Source organism: Salmo salar, chromosome ssa13, assembly GCF_905237065.1.
Source record: "Salmo salar chromosome ssa13, Ssal_v3.1, whole genome shotgun sequence".
NCBI lineage: Eukaryota > Metazoa > Chordata > Actinopteri > Salmoniformes > Salmonidae > Salmo > Salmo salar.
This window is the reverse complement of record NC_059454.1, coordinates 17,463,047-17,487,259: the sequence shown is the minus strand read 5'-3', so window position 1 is coordinate 17,487,259 and position 24,213 is coordinate 17,463,047. Positions and strand designations below refer to the sequence as shown.

The following is a 24,213-nucleotide window of genomic DNA, read 5'->3' as shown; positions in this document are numbered from 1 at the left end:
GTCTACTGTCCTACATGGTTCCTCCCTACAATAGTTAAAGTTCCCTGATGTGTCGTAAAATCTCTCTATGATAGATTAACAGTAGGACATAGACTATAGAAAATACTCTTGTCAAACTGCACTTCAAAAAGGGGACAGCATTCAGTCCTATCAAAATATTGTAAAATGGAACAATTCATGTAGGCCACTTGTGTGAACTTCTTTCACAGAATGTCAGTTCAACACATTAAACCAGGACAATTAAGTAGCAGAACATTTTATTAAGTTTCACAACATAATTATACAATTGAGACACCTTCAATTATCAGTCTTCACATAATTAATCCAGCATAATTTTTAAAAAACAAAACATTCACGTGCGCACAAACACACTAGCTACAACCTCACATGATCGCTGGGACAAAACATCAACATCATTATTTTCAAACAATTATCTGTACATGGTTATTTTCTCCGTTGAGAATTCATAATCTGGGAGAAAATAAACTCATTGAATGATTGACAGAAAAATACATTTACAGTTCACAGGGTTTCACTACTGTGGTCATTTAGACTTCCTTCTCTTAGCCTGGGTAGGACTGGCACCGGTTTCTGAAAGGACATAGGAAAGAGAGGGAGAGGGGAACAAGTTTGATGAGACAAAGAACTTTAAAATAACAATTTAAGCTATGCAAGAGTAAATTGTGTGATAGTGTGTGTGCCCTCAGTGGGAAGTGTGTGTACTGCATACATGTGCCTGTGTGTACCTTTAGCAGCAACCATAGCGCTGGCTCCAGGCCTGGCTGGTCTCTTCCTCTGCGCGCCGTCTGCCACCGTTTCCTCCTCCACCTCCTTTTCAGCCCGCGAGCTCCGTCTGCTGGGACCTTTCGGCTTCTCCACAGCAGCCCTGATAGATTCCCAACAGAAGACACAACAGGAGAGAAAGAGAAAAGCAGGAGAGGTCATTTACAGAGATAATAATAAAGATAGTAACTCTACAGTAGCTACTCAGTGAAAGTTCAGTCGGAAAACCGCTTCGGGAACGGGCTGTTTTTCCTCGTCTACCACAGATACTGTCGTCCGTCTTCACCCCAAACAGTATCCGATAGATAACAAAATGGTGAACACAACAGGGCTGCTTGCGTGCATCCTGGCAGCACTCATGCATGTAAATACATACCTTGGGACTAAGTTGGCGGGAGTCTTTCTTTTCTTTGCCCATCTGTGATAGAAGTGGAAAAACAGCGGTAAACTAAAACTGTGATGATGCTGAACAATCATGGTTTTAGTCCGCTAACATACTCTTAATGATTATAATTATCGCCAGAACATATCTGATTTATATTGCCATATTCATATTGTAAAGACAAGATCTTATGGAGTGGTAGTGCTTGAGTCGTCTTTTGACATGCATTAAGGTTGGATATAGTTTGCATGCTAAGCATACATACCAAGTGCTGAGGCCACGTGGCTCATTGGGTTTCGCCATGTACCCCCCTGCCCTGGCCAACCAAATAAACTCCCTGAGTTTCAGTAGAGTTACAAATGTCTAAGCATTTCTGTTTACAAACATGGCACTTACAGCAGACTAGGCCAAGTGCTAAATACTGATGTTAACCTTAAAGGCAATGGAATATCCCAATCTCCCCTGGCATGAAAAGTATTTATTTATTAAAAAGAACAGGGTTTCATTTTGTTCATTTGAAATCTGTTTTGATAACCTCACCCTTGCTCAGTTACTGTGGCAACTTCTGCTGTAGAGGGGAAAAAACAAAAAAGGTTACTAAATATCACAGCAAAGGGCATATTATGTTCACAGCATACAGGGTATCATATAAAAGCAGTGTTTCCCTTATCTGCATTTAGCAGCGGCGCACCAACGCAATCAAATGGCGGCAGCCCCAAAAAATTAAGTAATGTTTTATAGGGGGGTATGTCGAAAAGATAATGGAGCAAGATTTTTAAACAAGATCATCTTTGAGAACTAATAATAAGCTTTAAAAACAGTGAAATGTCTCTGCGGCCAAGAGAAGGACCTATAAAAACCGCACCATTGGCCACGCCCAAACATATGGCACATGACATGAAGTTCAGGGAGTGGAATGTTAGCTAAACAGACTGGCAACCAGGCTAACACTGCTCTAGAATCTGTCCAAATAACATTATGATCTTAAAGGCTAAACTGATCCTAGATCAGCACAGGCTGCACGAATAACTTGCTCTATTACTTGCTCTAATGCATTTACATTTTATGGTTCCCTCATGATATATCACAATCTTTGCTTACATTATGGATGTTCCCATCCGTCCTCTGTTAACAATATGCCACATCGTGTCACTACCATGGCCGGAGCATTAACCATTTTGTTACAGATAAGTTCGTGTGACAGTACTTACCAGTCTTCTCCGTAGCAGCAGGCTCCTCTTGCTGTAGAGGTTCAGGTTGGACTGACACTGGGAGAAAGGACAGTGGAGGTTATTATTATCAGTCAAAGTTTGACATGTGGGGGATAAGTCACTCAATCATTGGTTGATTTTTCGATCAATGTGTACCTGGGGTGTTCCCTGCAGGTGCTGGGGGCTCTAGTGGGGCTGGCTGGCTGGGAGGCTCCATGGCTGTGGGGGCAGGCTGAGCCCCAGTAGGGGTAGGGGCCACTAGGGAGGATATGGCTGGGGAGTCACCGGGGGGGTTGGAGGGTCCAGGGGCGGCAGCAGCAGGAGAGGTGGATGGACTTGGGACTGAGGCTGAAGGAGGAGCAGGGACAGACGTAGCAGGGGTAGGAACAGGGGCAGGAGTTGGGGTGCGGGTGGTGACAGGGACTGACACTGGGGAAGGGGTGGTAGTAGTAGAGGCAGGAAGACAGGACAGGGCTGGTGCAGCAGGTTGAGCAGGGACAGGAGTTGGCGCTGATACTGGAGGAGGAGAGGTGACTTTCAGAGGAACAGCAGCAGCTGTGGTCCGAGTCTGTGCTCCAGACACTGTGGTCCGAGTCTGTGCTCCAGACACTGTGGTGCGAGTCTGTGCTCCAGACACTGTGGTGCGAGTCTGTGCTCCAGACACTGTGGTGCGAGTCTGTGCTCCAGACACTGTGGTGCGAGTCTGGATGACAGATGCAGGGGGGGGATTGAAGGCGTGAGGGGGCACAGCCCAGTTCGGCCCCCTCTGGGGCTGGGAAGTCCCCTCTAAAGGTTGGGCAGCCCGTGCTTTAGCAACCTGCTGGTAGTCTGGTCGATTACCCACTGGTGGTGCAGAGCCAGGAGCCTGGGCAGGCTTTCCCTGGGCAGGCAAGGGGGGGGACATAGGGCTCTTCCGGGCGCTGGCTGGGGCACCAGGACTGGAGCATGGAGGAGGGGACACTAGGGGCTGTTGGACGGAAGACGAGGCAGACGCCAAGGCTGTGGGAGAGAAGATGGGATCGGGGGACAGCTGCCCAACTAGTGGGCTCAATTTCTGGCCAGGGGGAGCCTCACCCGTGGTCTCCGACTTGGGAGTGCCAGGGCTTTGCTGCTGAGGACGAGGCAGAGCACTAACAGGGACAGGGGAAGCACGTCTAGTGGCCATCTGGACCTGCCCAACTAGCGTTCGGGCAGGCTGGGAGCTAGCCACACTGACCACAGCAGCCAGAGTCGAGGCCGGGGCTTGGGCCTGGGTTGGAGCAGCAGTGAGCTGGATGTTAGTGGTGGACACCTGTATGGGCTTTACCATGGTGACCGGCTGGGACACTACCGTGACGTTGGGGGCCACAGACACTGTAGGGACCTGGAAGATGGGGGTGCCGGTGTTAAACACAGGAGTGGTGATAAACTGGGGGTGGGGGCCCCGGGTCTGCTGGCTGGGCTGCTGGGGTCTGATGTTCTTTTTGGACATTGCCACCATAGCGGAGATGACGGCTGGGGGGGCCTGGGGGGTGGGAGCTGGGGTGTAACTGATCTGGTTGGGGGAGATGGTGGCGGATGATGCAGGGATGTGCAGGACAGTGGGGACATTGGTCGAGGGTTTAGGGCAGGGGGTTGGTTTGGGGCTAATGGCAGGGTTTGGGTTAGGTTTGGGGCTGGGGGTTGGTTTTGTGCTAATGGCAGGGTTTGGGATAGGTTTGGGGCTGGGGGTTGGTTTAGGGCTAATGGCAGGGTTTGGGTTAGGTTTGGGGCTGGGGGTTGGTTTGGGGCTAATGGCAGGGTTTGGGTTAGGTTTGGGGCTGGAGGTAATGTTGGGGAGGGGACTACTGTGATTGAGGCTGGCACCCACACTGACGCTAAGACTAGGAGTAGGGTTTAGAGAAGGGCCGTGGAAAATGGTAGGGTTTAAGTTAGGGCTAGGGGTGCTTGGCTTGATACTGGGGCTAGAGTTAGAGTTGAGGTTGGGGCTGTCAGTTGGGTTAAGATTGGGGCTAGGGCCAGGATTAGCATTCAGATAGGTATTTGCATTGCGCTGCAGGTTAGGACTACCGACTGGATTTGGGAGTTTTGGGCTGGGGGTTGAGCTAGGCTTGGGTTTAGCTTCTGGCTCGTTCACAGCAGCAGTAGTAGCAACAGTGGTAGCCCCCGCATTCGAGCTCTGAAAAACACTGGATGGGTTCTCTGAAACTATGGAGGCTTTAGAGCTCTCCTTGCAGGCAGCATCCCCAGCTGGAGCACTCAGAGAGGGCCTGGGAGGCACGCTGTGGGTGGCTGCGTTATCCAGCAGCTGGTTGAGGGAGGAAGGCGCATCCCTGAGAGAAGGAGAGGCCTCAGACCCAGACACCTGCTGAGGAGTGCTCTGTACAGGCTGCCTCTCCACTATCACCACTGTCTGCTCCAGCCCAGCTTTAGCCTCCTGAGGAGTGGCTACACGGGGGCTAGCCATCCGTGGGGCGGAGAGCTCCCTCAGAGGCTGTGGCATCTGCCGCTGCTCTACACCTGACATTCCCTGCCCTTCCCTGGGCATCTCAGCTGGATTACCCTGCATCACCTGGAAGGGGGTCTGGATCTGCTGGGGATCCAGGCCCACCCCCGCCGCTGGTGGGAGAGTGACTGGGCTAGGAGGCACCGGGGTGGGGCTCAGCATCATGGTCTGCCCTGTCTGGGGGTTGACCATCTGCTGCTGGTGAGAAGGGGATGTGAGGGTGATTTTTGTCCACTTCTGCCTCCCTGAGCTGGGGTTAGTGACTTTGCGGCTGGAGGCAGGGCTGGATCTGCGGCCGTTACTGGGATTGGCCCTTTTAGCCTGACCACCTCCAGGCTGCTTGTCCGGTTTGCCCTGGCCCGAGTTGGCAGCTCCAATGCTTGTAGGGAAAGACTGCTGACCACTGTTAGAGTTACCTACACCACTTCCGTTGTTGCTGGGCAGAATTAGGCTGGGAGGGGCCTGCCCTATGGCTTTGAGAGTGGTGGGGTTGAGCCCACCCTGCTGGTCAAAACCCCGGCTAAGGTTGGGCTGCCTGGGGGGAAGAGGGATGTTGATCTTGGGGGGGAACAGGCCTGCGATGGAGGCATTCAGCCTCTCAGGGGAGAGGTTGATCTCAGAGGGCTCAGTGCTGGGAGGACGATTGGTTGGGGTGAGAGGATGGTGGTAGGGCCTGGGACTGGCTCGGTTGGGTGTTTTGGGCCTGGAGCTCTGGGAAGTTGTGGGGACGTTAGGGAAGTGGAGGCCTGGCATGGGGCCACCCTGCTGGGGCTGAGGGGGCATCTGCTGCTGGGGGCTGGCTCCAGGGTGCTGGGGCGAGGGGCCTGGGCCTTGCTTCATCATGTGGGCGTTGGGGCCCTGGTTCACCACCATCTGTTGGGCCCCGTTCCCAGGTGGCATCCCCATCTCCTGGCCCCCGGGTCTGTCTTGCAGGGAGTTGGCCGCTCCAGGGGCCTCCTCAGCCCCAGTACCCTGCCCTGCCTCGGGGTGAGACATCCTTCTGGCTGCCCCAGCCATCTACATAGGTAGAGCAAGGGAAAGAGAATACTTTATTTATACAAACAGGGGAATTCATTAGTCCACACAGACAAATTCAACAAGCATAGAACATTCACAAGACGATAACAATAAATATGATATATAAAAATGCCAAACATCCAGATAGTGTGTCCAACCTGTGGATTGACCATGAGGGGCATCCCTCTGGGTTTATCTGGAGAGGGAGGCACTCCTCCGTGCCCCTGGAGGTTGATCATGACAGGCATGTTGCCCTGTTGGGAACCGGGTATCCTCTGGGCCTCCCCGGGATTCAACATGCCCCTGGGGGGGTGCTGCCCGCCTGGAGTGAGGGGCATCCGGCTCTTAGCCTGCTCCTGCTGCATCTTCATGATCATCAGCATCTGCTGCTTTAACACGAGGAACCAATTATCTAGATTATCCATAGTCCAAATGGAAAATGGTGTCTTTTCACCACATACACAAACGCAAGGCTGGAAGCAGAAAGTACACATTGGATTATACCTGTTGTTGCTGCTGCTGTTGTAGCTGATGAGGGTGCATCTGTGGCTGGACTTGAGTCGGACCAGGAGGTCCAGTCACCCCCTGCTGCTGTCCAGGAGGAACCTGCAGTCCCTGCATCTGCTGCTGTTGTAGTTGTTGTTGTTGCATTTGCTGTTGTTGCAGCTGTTGCATTTGCTGTTGTTGCATATGCTGCATTTGATGCTGTTGCTGCTGCTGTTGCTGCTGTTGCTGCTGCTGCTGCTGCTGCTGCTGTTGCTGTTGCTGCTGCTGCTGCTGCTGCTGTTGCTGCTGTTGCTGCTGCTGTTGCTGCTGCTGTTGCTGTTGCTGTTGTTGTTGCTGCTGCTGTTGCTGTTGCTGTTGCTGCTGTTGTTGCTGCTGTTGTTGCATGAACTGCATGGGCACCTGCTGTAGGACTCTCTGGTCTCCAGGCTGACCTGGGAAACCTGACATGAGAGAAAAGGGGTGATCGAAAGTCAATCAACTATATAGAACAGTGTGAGTAAGCAAACCAAGAAGCATTCAAATTGCATACCTGCAGGCCTGTTGGTGAAGTCTGAGAGTTTGGGTCCGGAAGGGTCCATGCCCACTCCCTGTTCCCCACTCAGCCCTGGCAGCTCTGGGTCCTCCAGGCCAGCCCCCACATCCAGACCCCTGAGGAGAGAAGAATACCTCAATGACAAACCATGTCCAATAACAAATGCCTTGTGCAAATATATACTTAACAAAAATATAAAAAACTCAACAATTTCAAAGATTTTTGTGAATGACAGTTCATATAAGGAAATCTATGGATTTCACATATGCCCACCCACTTGAGAGCCATGCACACCCACTGGGGAGCAAAGCCCTGCAAGAGTTTTCCCCCACAAAAGGGCTTTATTACAAAGAGAAATAAATCTAAAACGACAGCTTATGGTAGAGAAATTTACATTAAATTCTCTGGCAACAGCTCTGGTGGACATTCCTGCAGTCAGCATGCCAATTGCACGCTTCCACAAAACTTGAGACAACTGTGGCATTGTGTTGTGTGACAAAACTGTTGCATATGCTGCATATCAGTGTGGATGACGGATCACCACCTCAAGCTGAACCTCGGCAAGACGGAGCTGCTCTTCCTCCCGGGGAAGGACTGCCCGTTCCATGATCTCGCCATCACGGTTGACAACTCCATTGTGTTCTCCTCCCAGAGTGCTAAGAACCTTGGCGTGATCCTGGACAACACCCTGTCGTTCTCCGCTAACATCAAGGCGGTGACCCGATCCTGTAGGTTCATGCTCTACAACATTCGCAGAGTACGACCCTGCCTCACACAGGAAGCGGCGCAGGTCCTAATCCAGGCACTTGTCATCTCCCGTCTGGATTACTGCAACTCGCTGCTGGCGGGGCTCCCTGCCTGTGCCATTAAACCCCTACAACTCATCCAGAACGCCGCAGCCCGTCTGGTGTTCAACCTTCCCAAGTTCCCTCACGTCACCCCGCTCCTCCGCTCTCTCCACTGGCTTCCAGTTGAAGCTCGCATCTGCTACAAGACCATGGTGATTGCCTACGGAGCTGTGAGGGGAACGGCACCTCCGTACCTTCAGGCTCTGATCAGTCCCTACACCCAAAGAAGGGCACTGCGTTCATCCACCTCTGGCCTGCTCGCCTCCCTACCTCTGCGGAAGCACAGTTCCCGCTCAGCCCAGTCAAAACTGTTCGCTGCTCTGGCACCCCAATGGTGGAACAAGCTCCCTCACGATGCCAGGACAGCGGAGTCAATCACCACCTTCCGGAGACACCTGAAACCCCACCTCTTTAAGGAATACCTAGGATAGGATAAAGTAATCCTTCTAACCCCCCCCCCCTTAAAAGATTTAGATGCACTATTGTAAAGTGGTTGTTCCACTGGATATCATAAGGTGAATGCACCAATTTGTAAGTCGCTCAGGATAAGAGCGTCTGCTAAATGACCTAAATGTAATGTAAAAAAAAAAAACTGCACATTTTAGAGTTGCCTTATATTGTCCCCAGCAAAAGGTTGTACCTGTGTAATGATCATGCTGTTTAAATCAGCTTCTTGATATGCCACACCTGTCAGGTGGATGGACTATCTTGGCAAACAAATTTGTACACAAAATTTGAGAGAAATAAGCTTTTTGTGTGTATGGAACATTTCTAAGATCTTTTATTTCAGCTCATGAAACATGAGACCAACACTTTACATGTTGCGTTTATATTTTTGTTCAGTATAGTTTTTTTATTTCAATAAAATCCAGCTGCTTACCCTAGCCCCTCGACCAGCTGCTGTCCCTCCCCTACTTTCGGCTTCTTCTTGCGTGGTGGTTTCTTCTTCTTGGGTTTGGCCTGGCCAGGTCCTCCAGCCGCCTGCTTCCCCCCAGGCCCAAACTGACTGGCAGAGATGTCACTCTGAAGCAGGTTGACCAGGAGAGGACTGGTTAGCGTCACATCCTTATTCACTGGAAACCCCCCTGCCTGAGCACATGGACCTCCCATGGGCATCTGACCCCCGAACTGGGGGTTGAAGTTCATCCCGTGACCAGGGAAGTGGCCATTGCCCACCTGCATGTGCTGAGGGACTCCAATTCCCATCATGCCTTGTTGCTGAACCTGCATGTCCGGGAGCATCTGCTGGACACCGCCCATGTCGCCTGTAGCACTGCTGGGGTCCCCGAGAGCGTGTGGGTGTTGCTGCGCTGCCTGTTGCTGCTGCTGCTGCAGCATGGCTTGTTTTTGTTGGAGCTGCTGCTGCTGCTGTAGCTGCTGTTGGACAAGAGGATGACCACTGGGGAGTCTCATCTGTTGACCCTGCATACCCATGGCCTGGTTGGGGTTGCCGCCAATGGGGACCTGAACAAATTAAGGAATGAGCGAGTGAAATAATACTCTTTAATGCTACCCAGAAGTAAAATTGGTGGAAGGTTTTCCACCATCAATTTCCACAGTACAAATAAAAAAGGAAAAAAAGGAATGAAATACCTGTTGGGGCTGCTGCTGGGTCATCTGTTGTTGTTGTTGTTGTTGCTGCTGCTGTTGCTGCTGGGTCATCTGTTGTTGTTGCTGCTGCTGCTGCTGGGTCATCTGTTGTTGTTGTTGCTGCTGCTGCTGCTGCTGCTGCTGCTGCTGTAGCTGTTGTAGCTGCAGTTGTTGTAACTGTTGAAGCTGAGCCATTTGCTGCTGTTGTTGATGCTGCTGCTGTGGAGTCATTTGTTGCTGCTGTTGGCCCACCTGAGGCTGCTGGAACTGAGCCATGTTACCGGGCACGTTAGGAGACGGACCCCGCATCATCTGACCTGGCATGACCCCGGCTTGACCTTTCAACCCAAACACCTGCTTGTTTCCTTGCATTTGTTGCATCTGTTCCATCATGGAGTTTTGCTGCTGCTGCTGTTGTTGTTGTTGTAGGAGCATCGCTTGGTGCCCCGGCCCTCCAACCATCTGGCCCTGGCCCTGCTGTGGCATCAGCTGTTTGGGTGGGGTCATGCCTCCTCTCTGCCCTGGGTTGAGGGGTCTAGAGAGGACTGTCTGCCCCTGACCCCCACCTTGGACCATCTGGCTGGGGGATGAGGACACGGGCTGGCCCTGGAGGTCCATCATCTGGGACTGGAGGCCTGGCTGGGGCTGGCTCATACTGGGTCCGGAGTTAGTGCCTTGGGGCTGGCCAGCCATGCCACTGTGGAGGCCCATTACGTTGGGCTGGGAGTGGGAGGGACCCTGCATGGTGTTGGGGGTGGAGGCTGACGACTGGGCTCCTGAAATCAGATTGTGACAGAAGAATGACACTGACGAATGCAGTCTAAATCATATCACTGTGTTGTCTGCTCTTAAGCATTGTTCTATGGTATACAGTCTATCTGAAAGGTATGTGCTGATCTATTCTTTGTCTTGTACCTGTGTGGGCCATAGTCTGGCTGCTCTGGAGCTGGGGATTGGCTCCTCCCCCTGGGGTTCCTGGGGCGCTAGTCACCTGACCCTGGGAAAAGTTCTGGTTCCCTGAGACGCTAGGGAACCCCATGGGCAGACGTTTGGGCATGCCTGTGATCAAACATCACCATGGGGAACTTCATCAGCCCAGCTAACACGGTCATTATAGTGAGTCTGTATGACACCAACTGTCTGAGTACTACTTTGAGTTAAGCGTGAATTGTGATACCAGTAGGGCCAGGACGATACCAGTATCATGATAGACGCTAGTATGTGGCAAGGACAGAAAACACGAAGCAGATATCATTTCTTTAGGAAAACATCCTCAATGTTGGAAACAAACATGTTGTCATCCAGAATCACATACATTTCTTTTTCACACTATAGCACACAACATTTTACATACAGCAGGTTTTTAAAAAGACCAAAGTGTTATCCGTTTCGTGTTTTCATTTTTGCCATGGAAAAAAATATTGAAATACAGTCACATCCCTAGTTAACAGCAATTCTAACTACAAAGGTAATGCCACAGGAGATCATCTGTGGCCATGAAACAAACATACTCTATGAAAGTGAATTAATCATTTGTAGTCATCCACAATGGTTTAGTTTCTTACCTCCCATTCCTCCTTGATGAACCTGAGGTCCAGGTTGCCCATGTTGGGGCATTCCTATGAACCCTTGCTGCATGTTACCCTGCTGTCCCATCACCACCCTGCCCGGTGAGCCCACCCCTTGAGAGAAACCCTGTGGGGTCATAGGTCGTGGGCCTAGCTGGGCCTGACCCATCATGGGAGGAGTCCCTGGAGAACCCTGCTGGAAGGGGGAAGATGAAGACCCAGGGGACTTGGCTGTGAGGTTACCCTGAGGCCCTGCTGATGGAGGCAGATGAGGTCTAGGCAGTCCTGCCACCCCTCCAAGCACACCTTGGGGACCTTTAGGTTGAGGGGCTGCAAATTGACCAGCCCCTGACTGCTGCTGTTGCTGGAGCTGCCCCATAGCATTAAACACCTGGCCAGCCTGCTGGCTACCAAACGGGTACGGAGGTGGAGGGTGGCTGGGGGTCTGCACCGTAGCCAGGGAGGGGGGACGTTGACCCATCTGGACTTGGGGAGGGGCCTTCCTCCAGGCTGCTGGACCCATGGGTCCTCCCTGGGCTGGAGGGGGCTGGAGGACCCCTGAGGGGAGCTGGTTCCAGCCGGAGGGTACAGGCATCTGGCCGGAGGGATTGAAAGGGGGACGGGGGCCACCAAGCTGGGAGAGCTGGGCCTGTTGCTGAGCCTGCTGCAGCTGCTGGAGAGCGGCTGGGTTGAGCTGCCGCCCTGCCTGCATGACCTGTGGTCAAAATACAGCCTTTATAAATGCAATCAACTCCTGATACAGTTGATCCTTTCATTACTTGGTAGTATTGATAATGATTATAAACACATGGTTATTGTTGAGCTCCATTAGTGATTATGTACCTGAATGTGGTGAGAAGCCTGGGGGGGCATGGGGCCTTGGCTGTGGGGGCCAGCCTGGGGATGCTGAAGCTGCTGCTGTTGTAAGGACATCATGGGGTCCATTGCATCTGAAGGAGGGGAAAAACGTATACATGTTCACTACCTTTGAACAAGTTACATATATTATGGATTAGAGGTCGACCGATTAATCGAAATGGCCGATTAATTAGGGCCGAGTTCAAGTTTTCATAACAACCGGCAATCGGTATTTTTGGCCACCGATTTGCCGATTTTTTAAAATTCTTTTTATACCTTTATTTAACTAGGCAAGTCAGTTAAGAACACATTCTTATTTTCAATGACGGCCTAGGAACAAGGGTTAACTGCCTTGTTCAGGGGGGATTGGTTTTTGCAACCTTCTGGTTACTAGTCCAACGCTCTAACCACCTGCCTTACATTGCACTCCACGAGGAGCCTGCATGGCAGGTTGACTACCTGTTACGCGAGGGCAGCAAGAAGCCAAGGTAAGTTCCAAGCTAGCATTAAACCTATCTTATAAAAAAACTATCAATCTTAACATAATCACTAGTTAACTACACATGGTTGATGATATTACTAGTTTATCTAACGTGTCATGCGTTGCATATAATCGATGCGGTGCCTGTTAATTTCTCATCGAATCACAGCCCACTTCTCCAACAGGTGATGATTTAACAAGCGCATTTGCGAAAAAAGCACTGTCGTTGCATCAATGTACCTAACCATAAACATCAATATCTTTCTTTAAAATCAATACACAAGTATATATTTTTAAACCTGCATATTTAGTTAATATTGCCTGCTAACATGAAATTGTGTCACTGCTCTTGCGTTCATTGGCTGGCTCGTTGCGAACTAATTTGCCAGAATTTTACGTAATTATGACATACCATTGAAGGTTGTGCAATGTAACAGGAATATTTAGACTTATGGATGCCACCCGTTAGATAAAATACGGACCGGTTCCGTATTTCACTGAAAGAAAAAAATATTTTGTTTTCGAGATGATAGTTTCCGGATTTGACCATATTAATGACCTAAGGCTCGTATTTCTGTGTGTTAATTATATTATAATTAAGTCTATGATTTGATAGAGCAGTCTGACTGAGCGGTGGTAGGCACCAGCAGGCTCGTAAGCATTCATTAAAACAGCACTTTCGTGCATTTGCCAGCAGCTCTTCGCAATGCATTGCGCTGTTTATGACTTCAAGCCTGTCAAGATTAGGCTGGTGTAACCGATGTGAAATGGCTAGCTAGTTAGCGGGTAAGCGCTAATAGCTTTTCAAACGTCACTCGCTCTGAGACTTGGAGTAGTTGTTCCCCTTGCTCTACATGGGTAACGCTGCTTCGAGGGTGGCTGTTGTCGATGTGTTCCTGGTTCGAGCCCAGGTAGGAGCGAGGAGAGGGACGGAAGCTATACTATTACACTGGCAATAGTAAAGTGCCTATAAGAACATCCAATAGTCAAAGGTATATGAAATACAAATCGTATAGAGAGAAATAGTCCTATAATTCCTATAATAACTACAACCTAAAACTTCTTACCTGTAAATATTGAAGACTCATGTCAAAAGGAACCACCAACTTTCATATGTTCCCATGTTCTGAGCAAGGAACTTAAACGTTAGCTTTCTTACATTGCACTTTTACTTTCTTCTCCAACACTTTGTTTTTGCATTATTTAAACCAAATTGAACATGTTTCATTATTTATTTGAGGCTAAATTGATTTTATTGATGTATTATATTAAGTTAAAATAAGTGTTCATTCAGTATTGTTGTAATTGTCATTATTACAAATAAATAAAAGACATTCAAAAAATATTCAAAAAAAGAAAGATTTTTTTTTTTGTGTTAAAAAAAATTATTAAATCGGCATCAGCTTTTTTGGTCCTCCAATAATCGGTCGAAGCTCTATTCTGGATGCATGAATGAGTTAACTGGTTGGTTATTAAGCAAGTATGTCCTCACCAGTCTGCGAAGGGGGTCTGGGGTGCATCTGTCCACTGCTGCTGGGGACAATGGCATGGCCAGATATACCGGGGCCAGGGGGGACCATCGACGGGTTGCTCATTCTCATGCCTCCTACGAGAGATTATAGGGCTTGACATTAACTTTTTTAGCCACTTGTCCTACTCGTCTGAAGGACTTAATTTTTTTTGGTTATCCAAAAGCTCATGTCACTTGGCTTACATCAACATCCTTATCCAGAAACCCTAGACCCACTCCAATTTGCATACCGCCCCAACAGATCCAGATGCAATCTATATTGCACTCCACACTGCCCTTTCCCACTTGGACAAAAGGAACACATACGTGAGAATGCTATTCGTTGACTACAGCTCACCGTTCAACACCATAGTGCCCTCAAAGCACATCACTAAGCTAAGGGCCCTAAGACTAAAAACCTCCCTCTGCAACTTGATCCTGGACTTCCTGACGGGCCACCCCCAGGTGGTAAAGGTAGATAACAACACATCTGTAACGCTGATCCTCAACACAGGGGCCACACAGCGGTGCGTGCTCAGTCCCTCCTGTACTCCCTGTTCACCCACAACTGCATGCCCAAGCACAACTCCAACACCATCATTAAGTTTGCCAACGACACAGTGGAAGGCCCGATCACCGACGAGACAGCCTATAGGGAGGTGGTCACAGACCTCGCAGGGTGGTGCCAAAATAACATCCTATCCCTCAACGTAACCAAGACTAAGGAGATGATTTTGGACTACAGAAAAAGGAGGACCGAGCACACCCCCATTCTCATCGACGGGTCTGTAGTGGAGCAGGTTGAGAGCTTCAAGTTCCTTGGTGTCCACATCAACAACAAACTAACATGGTCCAAGCACACCAAGACAGTCATGAATAGGCCACGACAAAACCTATTCCCCCTCTTGAGACTGAAAAGATTTGGCATGGGTCCTCAGATCCTCAAAAGGTGCTACAGCTGCACCATCAAGAGCATCCTGACTGGTTGCATCACTGCCTGGTATGGCAACTGCTCAGCCTTTGACCGCAAGGCACTACAGAGGTTAGTGTGTACGGCCCAGTACATCACTGGGACCAAGGATGGTTGGCCACCCTTGGTAGTCGATAAAATATTGCAACATTACGATTACAACCAAATGCTTTGTCTTTATAAAATAATTGCCAATAGGGCTTGAAATTAAGGGCGTCCCATCATCCCAGGGGCGATAAATATGTCTTCGGTTCAAAATACTCTGAGATGGCAGATCCAAAATTCATAATACCACTGCACATTAAAACATGTAAAAATGCAAAATATACTAAAAGCAATGAGTCTGATGCAACAGATCAGACCATTCAGCTTAATGTTGATCAAGTTTTATTTATTCATATTATAAACTCAACAATGCACACATGGCTGTAGGCTACACACGTATGTTCCAAAATGCAATTAGCGGGGAAATATATGACAGAGATGAAAATATCCGTCAGAAATTAAGGGGAGATCTATTGATGCATGAACTAGCATGGTTTACTAACATGACTAGGATTATCATCAACTAGCATGGTTTACTAACATGACTAGGATTATCATCAACTAGCATGGTTTACTAACATGACTAGGATTATCATCAACTAGCATGGTTTACTAACATGACTAGGATTATCATCAACTAGCATGGTTTACTAATATGACTAGGATTATGCCTTTGGCTGCTGGAAAATAAAATTGGCTTGAAAACCAATAGAACATGCTGGTTTCAATGTCATAAGTGTTTATAAAATAATACCAACATTTCTGTGGTCATATTTTAGCCTAAGCTACTTTGAAACAAGGTAAAACATGCTTTAAAAAAAAAAGACAAAACATCCAGGTTTTAAACAATCAAGTTCATAGTTAAATAGTTTCAACATGATTGCCTCCGTTCAGATTTAAGGTAGGTGATGTGCAGTGCGCAACAGGCACTGTCCTTGACTCTCCGGTCTTGTGACAGAATCAAGCTAAAGGCTGAAGCTTTGATTCTGTCGACATACTTGAGGCACAGTTCATTCATATTACTATCGCTGACCCTGTAAAACACCTATCCAGTGTACTGTATGTGACAATAAAACATATATATTTGTTAAACATAACTGGCGTTTAGCCTATATTTAAGTAATTAAAAGTCTCATTAAATTTTGGCTACATTTTCTGGCACCTCCCTCATGTCAGCATGGGTTTGGACATGAGGCTGTAGCAGATATGCACATCACCTACAATTTGACCTGTAGGCTTTTTTATTTATGTACATGAAAAATTGATTTCAATATTATTCCAATGTTGGCCTCTCTGGTCAGGGTAAAAGTTAGATATTGTGATTTGTGAGTGATATTATTTGTACTAGTCGGACAACTTAACCTGTTGGGGCTAGGGGGCAGTATTTGCACGGCCGGATAAAAAAACGTACCCGATTTAAACTGGTTACTACTCTTGCCCAGAAACGAGAATATGCATATAATTAGTAAATTTGGATAGAAAACACTAAAGTTTCTAAAACTGTTTGAATGGTGTCTGTGAGTATAACAGAACTCATATGGCAGGCCAAAACCTGAGAAGATTCCATACAGGAAGTGCCCTGTCTGACAATTTGTTCTCCTTCTGTGGCATCTCAATCACAAATACAGCATCTCTGCTGTAACGTGACATTTTCTAAGGCTTCCATTGGCTCTCAGAAGGCGCCAGAAAGTGGAATGACGTCTCTGCTGTCTCTGGGCGAAAAACAGCAGGAGTTTTTGTGAGTGGTCAGGCAGGGAACAATGACACTGGAGATGCGCGTCCACGAGACGACTCCATGTTTTTCTTTCAGTTGTTGAATGAATACAACGTCGCCCGGTTGGAATATTATCGCTATTTTACGTGAAAAATTGAATTAAAATGGATTTTAAACAGCATTTGACATGCTTCAAAGTACGGTAATGGAATATTTTGACATTTTTTTGTCACGAAATGCGCTCGCCCGTCACCCTTCGGATTGTGACCTGAACGCATGAACAAAACGGAGCTATTTCAATATAACTATGGATTATTTGGAACCAAAACAACATTTGTTGTTGAAGTAGAAGTCCTGGGAGTGCATTCTGACGAAGAACAGCAAAGGTAATCCAATTTTTCTTATAGTAAATCTGAGTTTGGTGAGGGCCAAACTTGGTGGGTGTCAAATTAGCTAGCCGTGATATCTACTCAGAATATTGCAAAATGTGCTTTCGCCAAAAAGCTATTTTAAAATCTGACATAGCGATTGCATAAAGGAGTTCTGTATCTATAATTCTTTAAATAATTCTTATGTAGTTTGTGAACGTTAATCGTGAGTAATTTAGTAAATTCACCGGAAGCTTGCGGTGGGTATGCTAGTTCTGAACATCACATCCTAATGTGAAAAGCTGGTTTTGATAGAAATATGAACTTGATTGAACAAAACATGCATGTATTGTATAACATAATGTCCTAGGAGTGTCATCTGATGAAGATCAAAGGTTAGTGCCGCATTTAGCTGTGGTTTTGGTTTTTGTGACATATATGCTTGCTTTGAAAACGGCTGTGTGATTATTTTTGGCAGGGTACTCTCCTGACATAATCTAATGTTTTGCTTTCGCTGTAAAGCCTTTTTGAAATCGGACAATGTGGTTAGATTAACGAGAGTCTTGTCTTTAAAATGGTGTAAAATAGTCATATGTTTGAGAAATTGAAGTTATAGCATTTATGAGGCATTTGTATTTCGCGCCACACGATTGATTCCACTGGCTGTTGACTAGCGTCCCACCTTGCCCAGGGAGGTTAAATCTATATTCTTCTTGTCCGACTATTTGTTTTACTTGTCCTGGAAAAGAGGACAATAGTTAATGTCATGCCCTGGATTGGTATGGAGGTTTGTTTATATTTTAACAACTAAAAGATGAACAATGAATGTATATAGTTCAACTTGTCACTTCCCTATCCTGGGTCAGTATGACATAATATGAGTGTTAGGTACCTGGGCCTGGTTGTCCTGGGAATCCCACATCCATCCTCATCTGTCCGGGCGCGCCGATTGGTCCGTTCACCCTGACCTCCTGACCTCTGTTCTGCCCCATGGCCACGTTGATGGCTCCTTCACCTGGACGAAACAAAAACAAACATTAACAACAACAATCAGGGTCTTAGCGCTTTTCTGGATGCTTATTATAAAATAGACCATCACTTTTGGGCCTGATCATAGCAGCAGCAATGACTATCTGCGTACTGTACATACCTTCTATCTGAACAGAGAGGATGCCCAGGTCTCGGAGCTGCTGCTGGTTGTTCTGGGCCAGCAGCCTAAGGCGCTCCGCTGCTTCCCGGGGAATGTTAAAGGTGACGCGCACACTGTTCCATGGCTCCACATGCTGGGGCTGGAGTCTATCAGAATCTGGGGAGGGATAAGACAGAGGATGAGAGGTACAATATCACAGTTCATTTTCAGCTTAGAAATAATACAGAGGTCTGAAATGATGGCTTTCAAACATTGAATGCATCCTGAAAGTAGTTTGACAAAGTAAGAAACTGTTTAACCAGTTAGAAAGGTGCACCAACCCATTACTAACCTAGTTCAAGCATACTCGGCATCCCGTTAAGGATGTTGTCAAGTTTCTCTTGTAAGTCCTCGTCATCCATATTTCCTCGAAAGGCAACAAAGATAGTGAAATCCCCCTCTCCGCCTCGCTCTCCAACTCCATCCTGCCGGTGCGAGATGTCATTGCCACGGTGACTGCCGGCATCTTCTCCGACTCCTGAGTCCTGGTCAGAATCTGAGTCAGGGTCCCCATCTGGGACTGCTGTCCACTGGGGAAGCTCCAATGGGAGATGTTGATGTGCCATCTTCCCCTCTCAGTAGGACTGGCGTGGGGAAGACTGGAATTGTTTATGCTATGGAACCAAAAGAGGACTTTATCTTCCATGATATACTCAATTGAGACAAATATTTTAAGTTATATTAAAATGTATGCCAGGTAATTAAATCTACTTTCAATAGAAAGGCCATAAGAAAGTGTCAATGTACAGTTCCAGTCAAGTTTGGACACACCTATTCATTTAAAGGGTTTCTCTTTATTTTTACTATTTTCTACTTTGTAGAGTAATAGTGAAGACATCAATACTATGAAATAATACATATGGAATCATGTGGTAACCAAAAAAAAGTGTTAAACAAATCAAAATATATTTTAGATTCTTCAAAATAGCCACACTTTGCCTTGACAGCTTTGCACACGCTTGGCATTCTCTCAACCAGCTTCACCTGGAATGGTTTTCCAACAGTCTTGAAGGAGTTCCCCCATATGCTGAGAACTTGTTGGCTGCTTTTCCTTCACTCTGCTGTCCGACTCATCCCAAAACATCTCAATTGGGTTGAGGTCGGGGGATTGTGGGGGCCAAGTCATCTGATGCAGCACTCCATTACTCCCCTTCTTGGTAAAATAGCCCTTACACAGCCTGGAGGTGTGTTGGGTCATTGTCCTGTTGAAAAATAAATGATAGTGGGACTAAGCCCAAACCAGATGAGATGGTGGAACGTTGCAGAATCCTGCGTTAGCCATGCTGGCTAAATCGGCCTTGAATTCTAAATAAAAATCACTGACAGTGTCACCAGCAAAGCACCCCCACACTTCCTCCATACTTCACGGTGGGAACAGCACATGCGTAGATCATCCGTTCACCTACTCTGCATCTCACAAAGACAGCGGTTGGAAGCAAAAATCTCTAATTTGAACTGATCAGACCAAAGGACAGATTTCCACCAGTCAAATGCCCATTGCTCGTGTTTATTGGCCCAAGCAAGTCTCTTCTTCTTATTGGTATCCTTTGGAAGTGGTTTCTTTAGAACAATTTGACCATGAAGGCCTGATTCACACAGTCTCCTCTGAACAGTTGATGTTGAGATGTGTCTGTTTCTTGAACTCTGTGAAGCAATTTTTTGGGCCGCAATTTGAGGCTGGTAATGCTAATGAACTTCAATTCAAGTTCTTGACATTTTCCAGATTGACTGACCTTCATGTCTTAAAGTAATGATGGACTGTCATTTCTCTTTGCTTATTTGAGCTGTTCTTGCCATAATATGAACTTGGTCTATCTTCTGTATACCACCCCTACCTTGTCATAACACAACCGATTGGCTCAAATGCATTAAGGAGGAAAGAAACTCTACAAATGATTTTTTAACAAGGCACACCTGTTAATTGAAATGCATTCCAGGTGACTACCTCATGAAGCTGGTTGAGAGAATGCCAAGAGTGTGCAAAGCTGTCATCAAGGCAAATGGTGGCTATTTGAAGAATCTCAAATATAAAATATATTTTGATTTGTTTAACACTTTTTTGGTTACTACATGAGTCCATGTGTTATTTCATAGTTTTGATGTCTTCACTATTATTCTACAATGTAGAAAATAGTAAAAATAAAGAAAAACCTTTGAATGAGTAGGTGTGTCTAAACATTTGACTGGTACTGTACATCAAAGATAGTCTTGACTTGTTACAGATTTGATGAGAGCAAGGAGAGAGATAGGCTACTTGTTGTATAGTTTTAGTGAGCCTAACACATACATTTAAACAGCATGACCTTGCAAACACAAGCAAGGAAGCGTCAAGATATTTCTTGACCACAATAATGGATAACAAATTACTGACCTTGATTCTATTTGCTATGAAGGCAACAAATATATGTACAGTATAGTTGGAACTGTATATAAATCCTAAACAAGTTACCTATGTTGCTGGGTTGTGACTACATAGTACCCTAACCCAAGATGTAGTCTTAAGGAGCATACCGTTACTCCTTAAAAAGTCCAAGGTCCTTATGTTATTTTCAGAGGTAGACTGGCTTTGGCAGCCAAAAACTCCACCTAAACGTGAATCAATTCTCACATTGCAATACGGTTCTAGAAACATAAGGCCCTTTACTTCATATCACATCAAAATAATTCCACAAATGCAAAATATACTTACTGTAGTCAGTGGAGGCTGCTGAGGGGAGGACGGCTCATAATAATGGCTGGAACAGAGTAAATGGACTGGCATCAAACCATGTGCTTGATATGTTTGATACCATTCCACCAATTCTGTTCCAGCCATTATCATGAGCCCGTCCTCCCAAATTAAAGCGCCACCAACCTCCTGTGTTGTATGTACACTGTTTTCAACAGATTTATCACAGTTGCAGCCTACAGGTGTTTGGATCATGCTAAATAGCAGTTCGCGAACAATCCCCCCCAACGAGTTTGATGAGCAGAGTAAACACAGGCTGTAACATGGAGATATGGCCGTGTGGGAACACTAATAGCCCTATAAAGTTGTATCAATTTGAACTGTTTATTTTTTTTGCTCTCGCTGATTTGAAAGATAAGGTTCTTATGCGTCCAAAAACATACTGCAAGCGATGCGTGGTAAATGTTCAATCCAAGCCTAGGGACTCTGGATGTCGATTAAGGCAGCTCCCTGCACCTCTCTGATTCAGATGGGTTGGGTTAAATGCGGAAGACACATTTCAGTTGAAAACGTTCAGTTGAACAACTGACTAGGTATCCCCCTTTCCATTAACGTAAAGAAACTGAGAGTCATGATCAAGGGCTAGTAGTACCCATGAGAATACCCCTGGTAACATTGTTGTTCAATGTAGCTAAGATAGCTGCCGATGTTGTCAAAAGTTTTGGAAGTTGTTACTTTACTGTATATCAAACAGACTTTTTGGTTATAATTAGCTAGCTACAAAGATGTTTATCACGTTCATTAACATGACAGGTAGCGTTAGCTTTAAGCTATCCTACCTAACTTGAGTTAACGAACACCAATACAATGGCTAAAGTAAAACACCAATAATAACTATCTAGCGACATTATTAGCAATAACTAATAAGAAGACCCCTACTACAAAATAGGGTAAAGACACAGCACTATCTGGCAAAAGCGATTCAATAATTTCCTCGATTGTGTAATGCGGTAATCAGAACGATTGATTGCAAGGCCTTCGCTAGCAGGTCATTGACGAAGAAGACCTGGCTTGACAAGCCTGCATAGTGCCGCGCTAGCAAGCAAAAAAAACTTGTAGTTGTCGACAATGAACGTTAGAGATCACCGAAAAGCCAATTGATTACAAAATTTACATGACGACACACAGCTGAGCAAAAAAAACAATGAAGGCCTTAACAACTAGTTCTGGCTAGCAAGATCCAGTAGTTAGAAGTGTAGCTAGCTAATGCTAAAAGCTAACAGCTATTCACTATGCAACGGTTAGATGGCTAGCTTGATAATGCGTATTAAGTTATTTCATCATATTCGTCCCGGATAATGTTACTGCTACTTATCTAGCTAGCTACAACTGCTAGCCAAATGTTAACAGAAAATATAACAATGCAATACTTACCAGATAAATCCATTGGGGAGAAAGTCCAACGATGTAATATCTGATAGCTAACAAAACATGAACCGCGGAACAGTGGCAACCAACACCGCAACAGGAGAAGCTTTCCAATCGGAATCCGACGAGATTTTTTCTTTCGGTTTTCTCTGTATTCTCAAAAAGAGGTACTCGTATACTTACGTGTTAATGCTTTGTGAATACATTCTGCGTTTAAAACGTAGCGTACGACCCACGGACTGTCGATGCTCTGTTTTTTGACTGGACCATTTACTTACTAAAATACGCTATTTGCGGTGGTGTTTGCGTAGCTGGAGTTGGTACCGTCAAGAGAGGAAAAGGCGAAACTAGAGAGTTTACTCCGCCCAAAATTTGTCCATGGAAAGTAATAACCACAAAGTGAGGTATTTTTGTATGGAGATCAATCAGTGTCGAACCCCCCAAAAAATGCATTTTTAATTTCATACGTGAGGCCATAAAGAGTCCCTCTAGGAATTGAATAGGATATATCATAATCCCCTCAAAGTTCAGCATGGACTGAAAATGGCAGCGATATTGGTCAGGGAGAAATCCAAATCAGTCTAATTGTAATTAATGGCAGTAGAGGCATAATCCTGATTTTAATTATGCAGGAAAATAAAAGTAAGGCATGTGATATTACAGAAATTGTGTATCAGAATTTTTGTCAACCGAAAATATTGTCATATAATTATAAATACAGCTTATACCAACTGTATGTATACATATCCCTTAAACTATATGTAAACAGACAATACATTTCAAAATTGTTGTTTTCTTGGAAAGCTGTGAGTTCTATTATATGACGCAATATTAGTACTTTCTGCACTTACAACTTGTCTAAATCCTATCATCAACAGATTTCAGCCAGTGTATGGCTGTGGATTGACTACAATGATTGAATGGAATGTTGGTATATTTGAATGTTGCCAGTTAATTAGAAAAATATATGGAATAATTCCTCTAAAACTGTCTGGCTAGCTAGCTAGCTAATAAACATACAGTGCAGATACATTCTTCAAATTCTATATTTTACTCTATCTTATCACAGCACTGCAAACCATGGTTGAACGACTCCCTGACCAAAATGGATTACCTTTATCCCATCATAAGAAGGTTCATGTCTATTCTAGTATTCTAATTCATATTTTTATGAGTAAAGCTTATTTGATCAAATATAAGTTCCATGATGGTTAGGTTTTTACCAATGCAATGATATAAGTGCATTTCAGCAACTTTGAAAATAAAAATGTTGAAGTTGTCCTTGTAGTTCATGCGCGTATCTGCCCTCTCATTGGCTAGAATGGTCCCACCTGATCTTGCCTCCTCCCGCTTGCCTTCCATCAATCAATCAAATGTATTTATAAAGCCCTTTTTACATCAGCCGATGTCGCAAAGTGCTATACAGAAACCCAGCCTAAAACCCCAAACAGCAAGCAACGCAGATGTAGATGCAGATGTAGAGTACATGTCCATGTTTGAAGACATGCATTTCCATTGTTAGAAGCGGTCACTTGACTTTCTTGTCAATATAATAGATAATCTTCAGTACAATTTATTCTGATGACAGTGAACTCGATTGGCTGAAAGGGGTTTAAATAAGTAAAAATCACAACCAATAAGTGAAATGCTAGGCTGAGGTCGATGGAGGAGAAACTTTTACCAAAGACAATTTAAATACTCTGTGATTTTACTATTTATTATAGATTTATTATAGGGACACTACTTGGCCTTATTTTGCTTACACACTAATAATCTTGTCAAGCAACAAATACAGTAGATGTAAGCGAGTGTTTACATCGACGGGGCTGCGGGCAGTGGAGAGGGCCATGAGCTTCAAGTTCCTTGGTGTCCACATCACTGAGGAACTATCATGGTCCTCTCACACCAGCACAGTCATAAACAGCTTCTATCCCCTTGCCATAAGACTGTTAAATGGCTAACAGCTCCCCTCACATCTACACTGCTGCTAAAATGATTATTGATTAGCTAGGTTTATTACTACCACTACGCTAGTGTTCATTGATTGATTGCCATTACA

The 24,213-nt window shown here is 45.9% G+C and overlaps 1 protein-coding gene across 6 annotated transcripts; it reads right to left on the bottom strand.

Moving 5' to 3' along the window:
- Positions 1 to 240: 240 nt before the first annotated feature.
- On the bottom strand, positions 241 to 22,377 carry ncoa6 (nuclear receptor coactivator 6). 6 transcript variants are annotated; one of them, XM_045693012.1, is made up of 20 exons: positions 22,161 to 22,340; positions 20,570 to 20,644; positions 18,351 to 18,672; positions 18,020 to 18,175; positions 17,762 to 17,884; positions 13,755 to 13,868; positions 11,767 to 11,873; positions 10,921 to 11,638; positions 10,271 to 10,414; positions 9,359 to 10,131; positions 8,646 to 9,229; positions 6,915 to 7,033; positions 6,383 to 6,825; positions 6,037 to 6,267; positions 2,533 to 5,878; positions 2,377 to 2,433; positions 1,706 to 1,733; positions 1,160 to 1,201; positions 747 to 886; positions 241 to 591 (listed from the first exon to the last, which is right to left on the bottom strand). In XM_045693012.1, the coding sequence occupies exons 3-20, from the start codon at positions 18,622 to 18,624 to the stop codon at positions 545 to 547; spliced, it is 7,446 nt and encodes a 2,481-aa protein (XP_045548968.1). In that variant the 5' UTR covers positions 18,625 to 18,672; positions 20,570 to 20,644; positions 22,161 to 22,340; the 3' UTR covers positions 241 to 544. The 6 variants fall into 6 exon arrangements, with proteins under 6 accessions (XP_045548968.1, XP_013990145.2, XP_045548970.1 ...); XM_014134670.2 differs by lacking the exon at positions 20,570 to 20,644 and having other exon boundaries at positions 22,161 to 22,377; XM_045693014.1 differs by lacking the exon at positions 20,570 to 20,644 and having other exon boundaries at positions 1,706 to 1,730; positions 22,161 to 22,377.
- Positions 22,378 to 24,213: the final 1,836 nt, after the last annotated feature.

Bases quoted from the DNA above. Each gene is read 5' to 3' on its own strand.
- ncoa6 (XM_014134670.2), bottom strand. From the start codon at position 18,624: ATGGCACATCAACATCTCCCATTGGAGCTTCCCCAGTGGACAGCAGTC. The intron at 13,869-17,761 runs GTACCTAACACT...AATCTCTCGTAG, and splicing joins CCCAGGACAACCAGGCCCAG to GAGGCATGAGAATGAGCAAC. The intron at 11,874-13,754 runs GTGAGGACATAC...CCCCTCCTTCAG, and splicing joins CAGACCCCCTTCGCAGACTG to ATGCAATGGACCCCATGATG.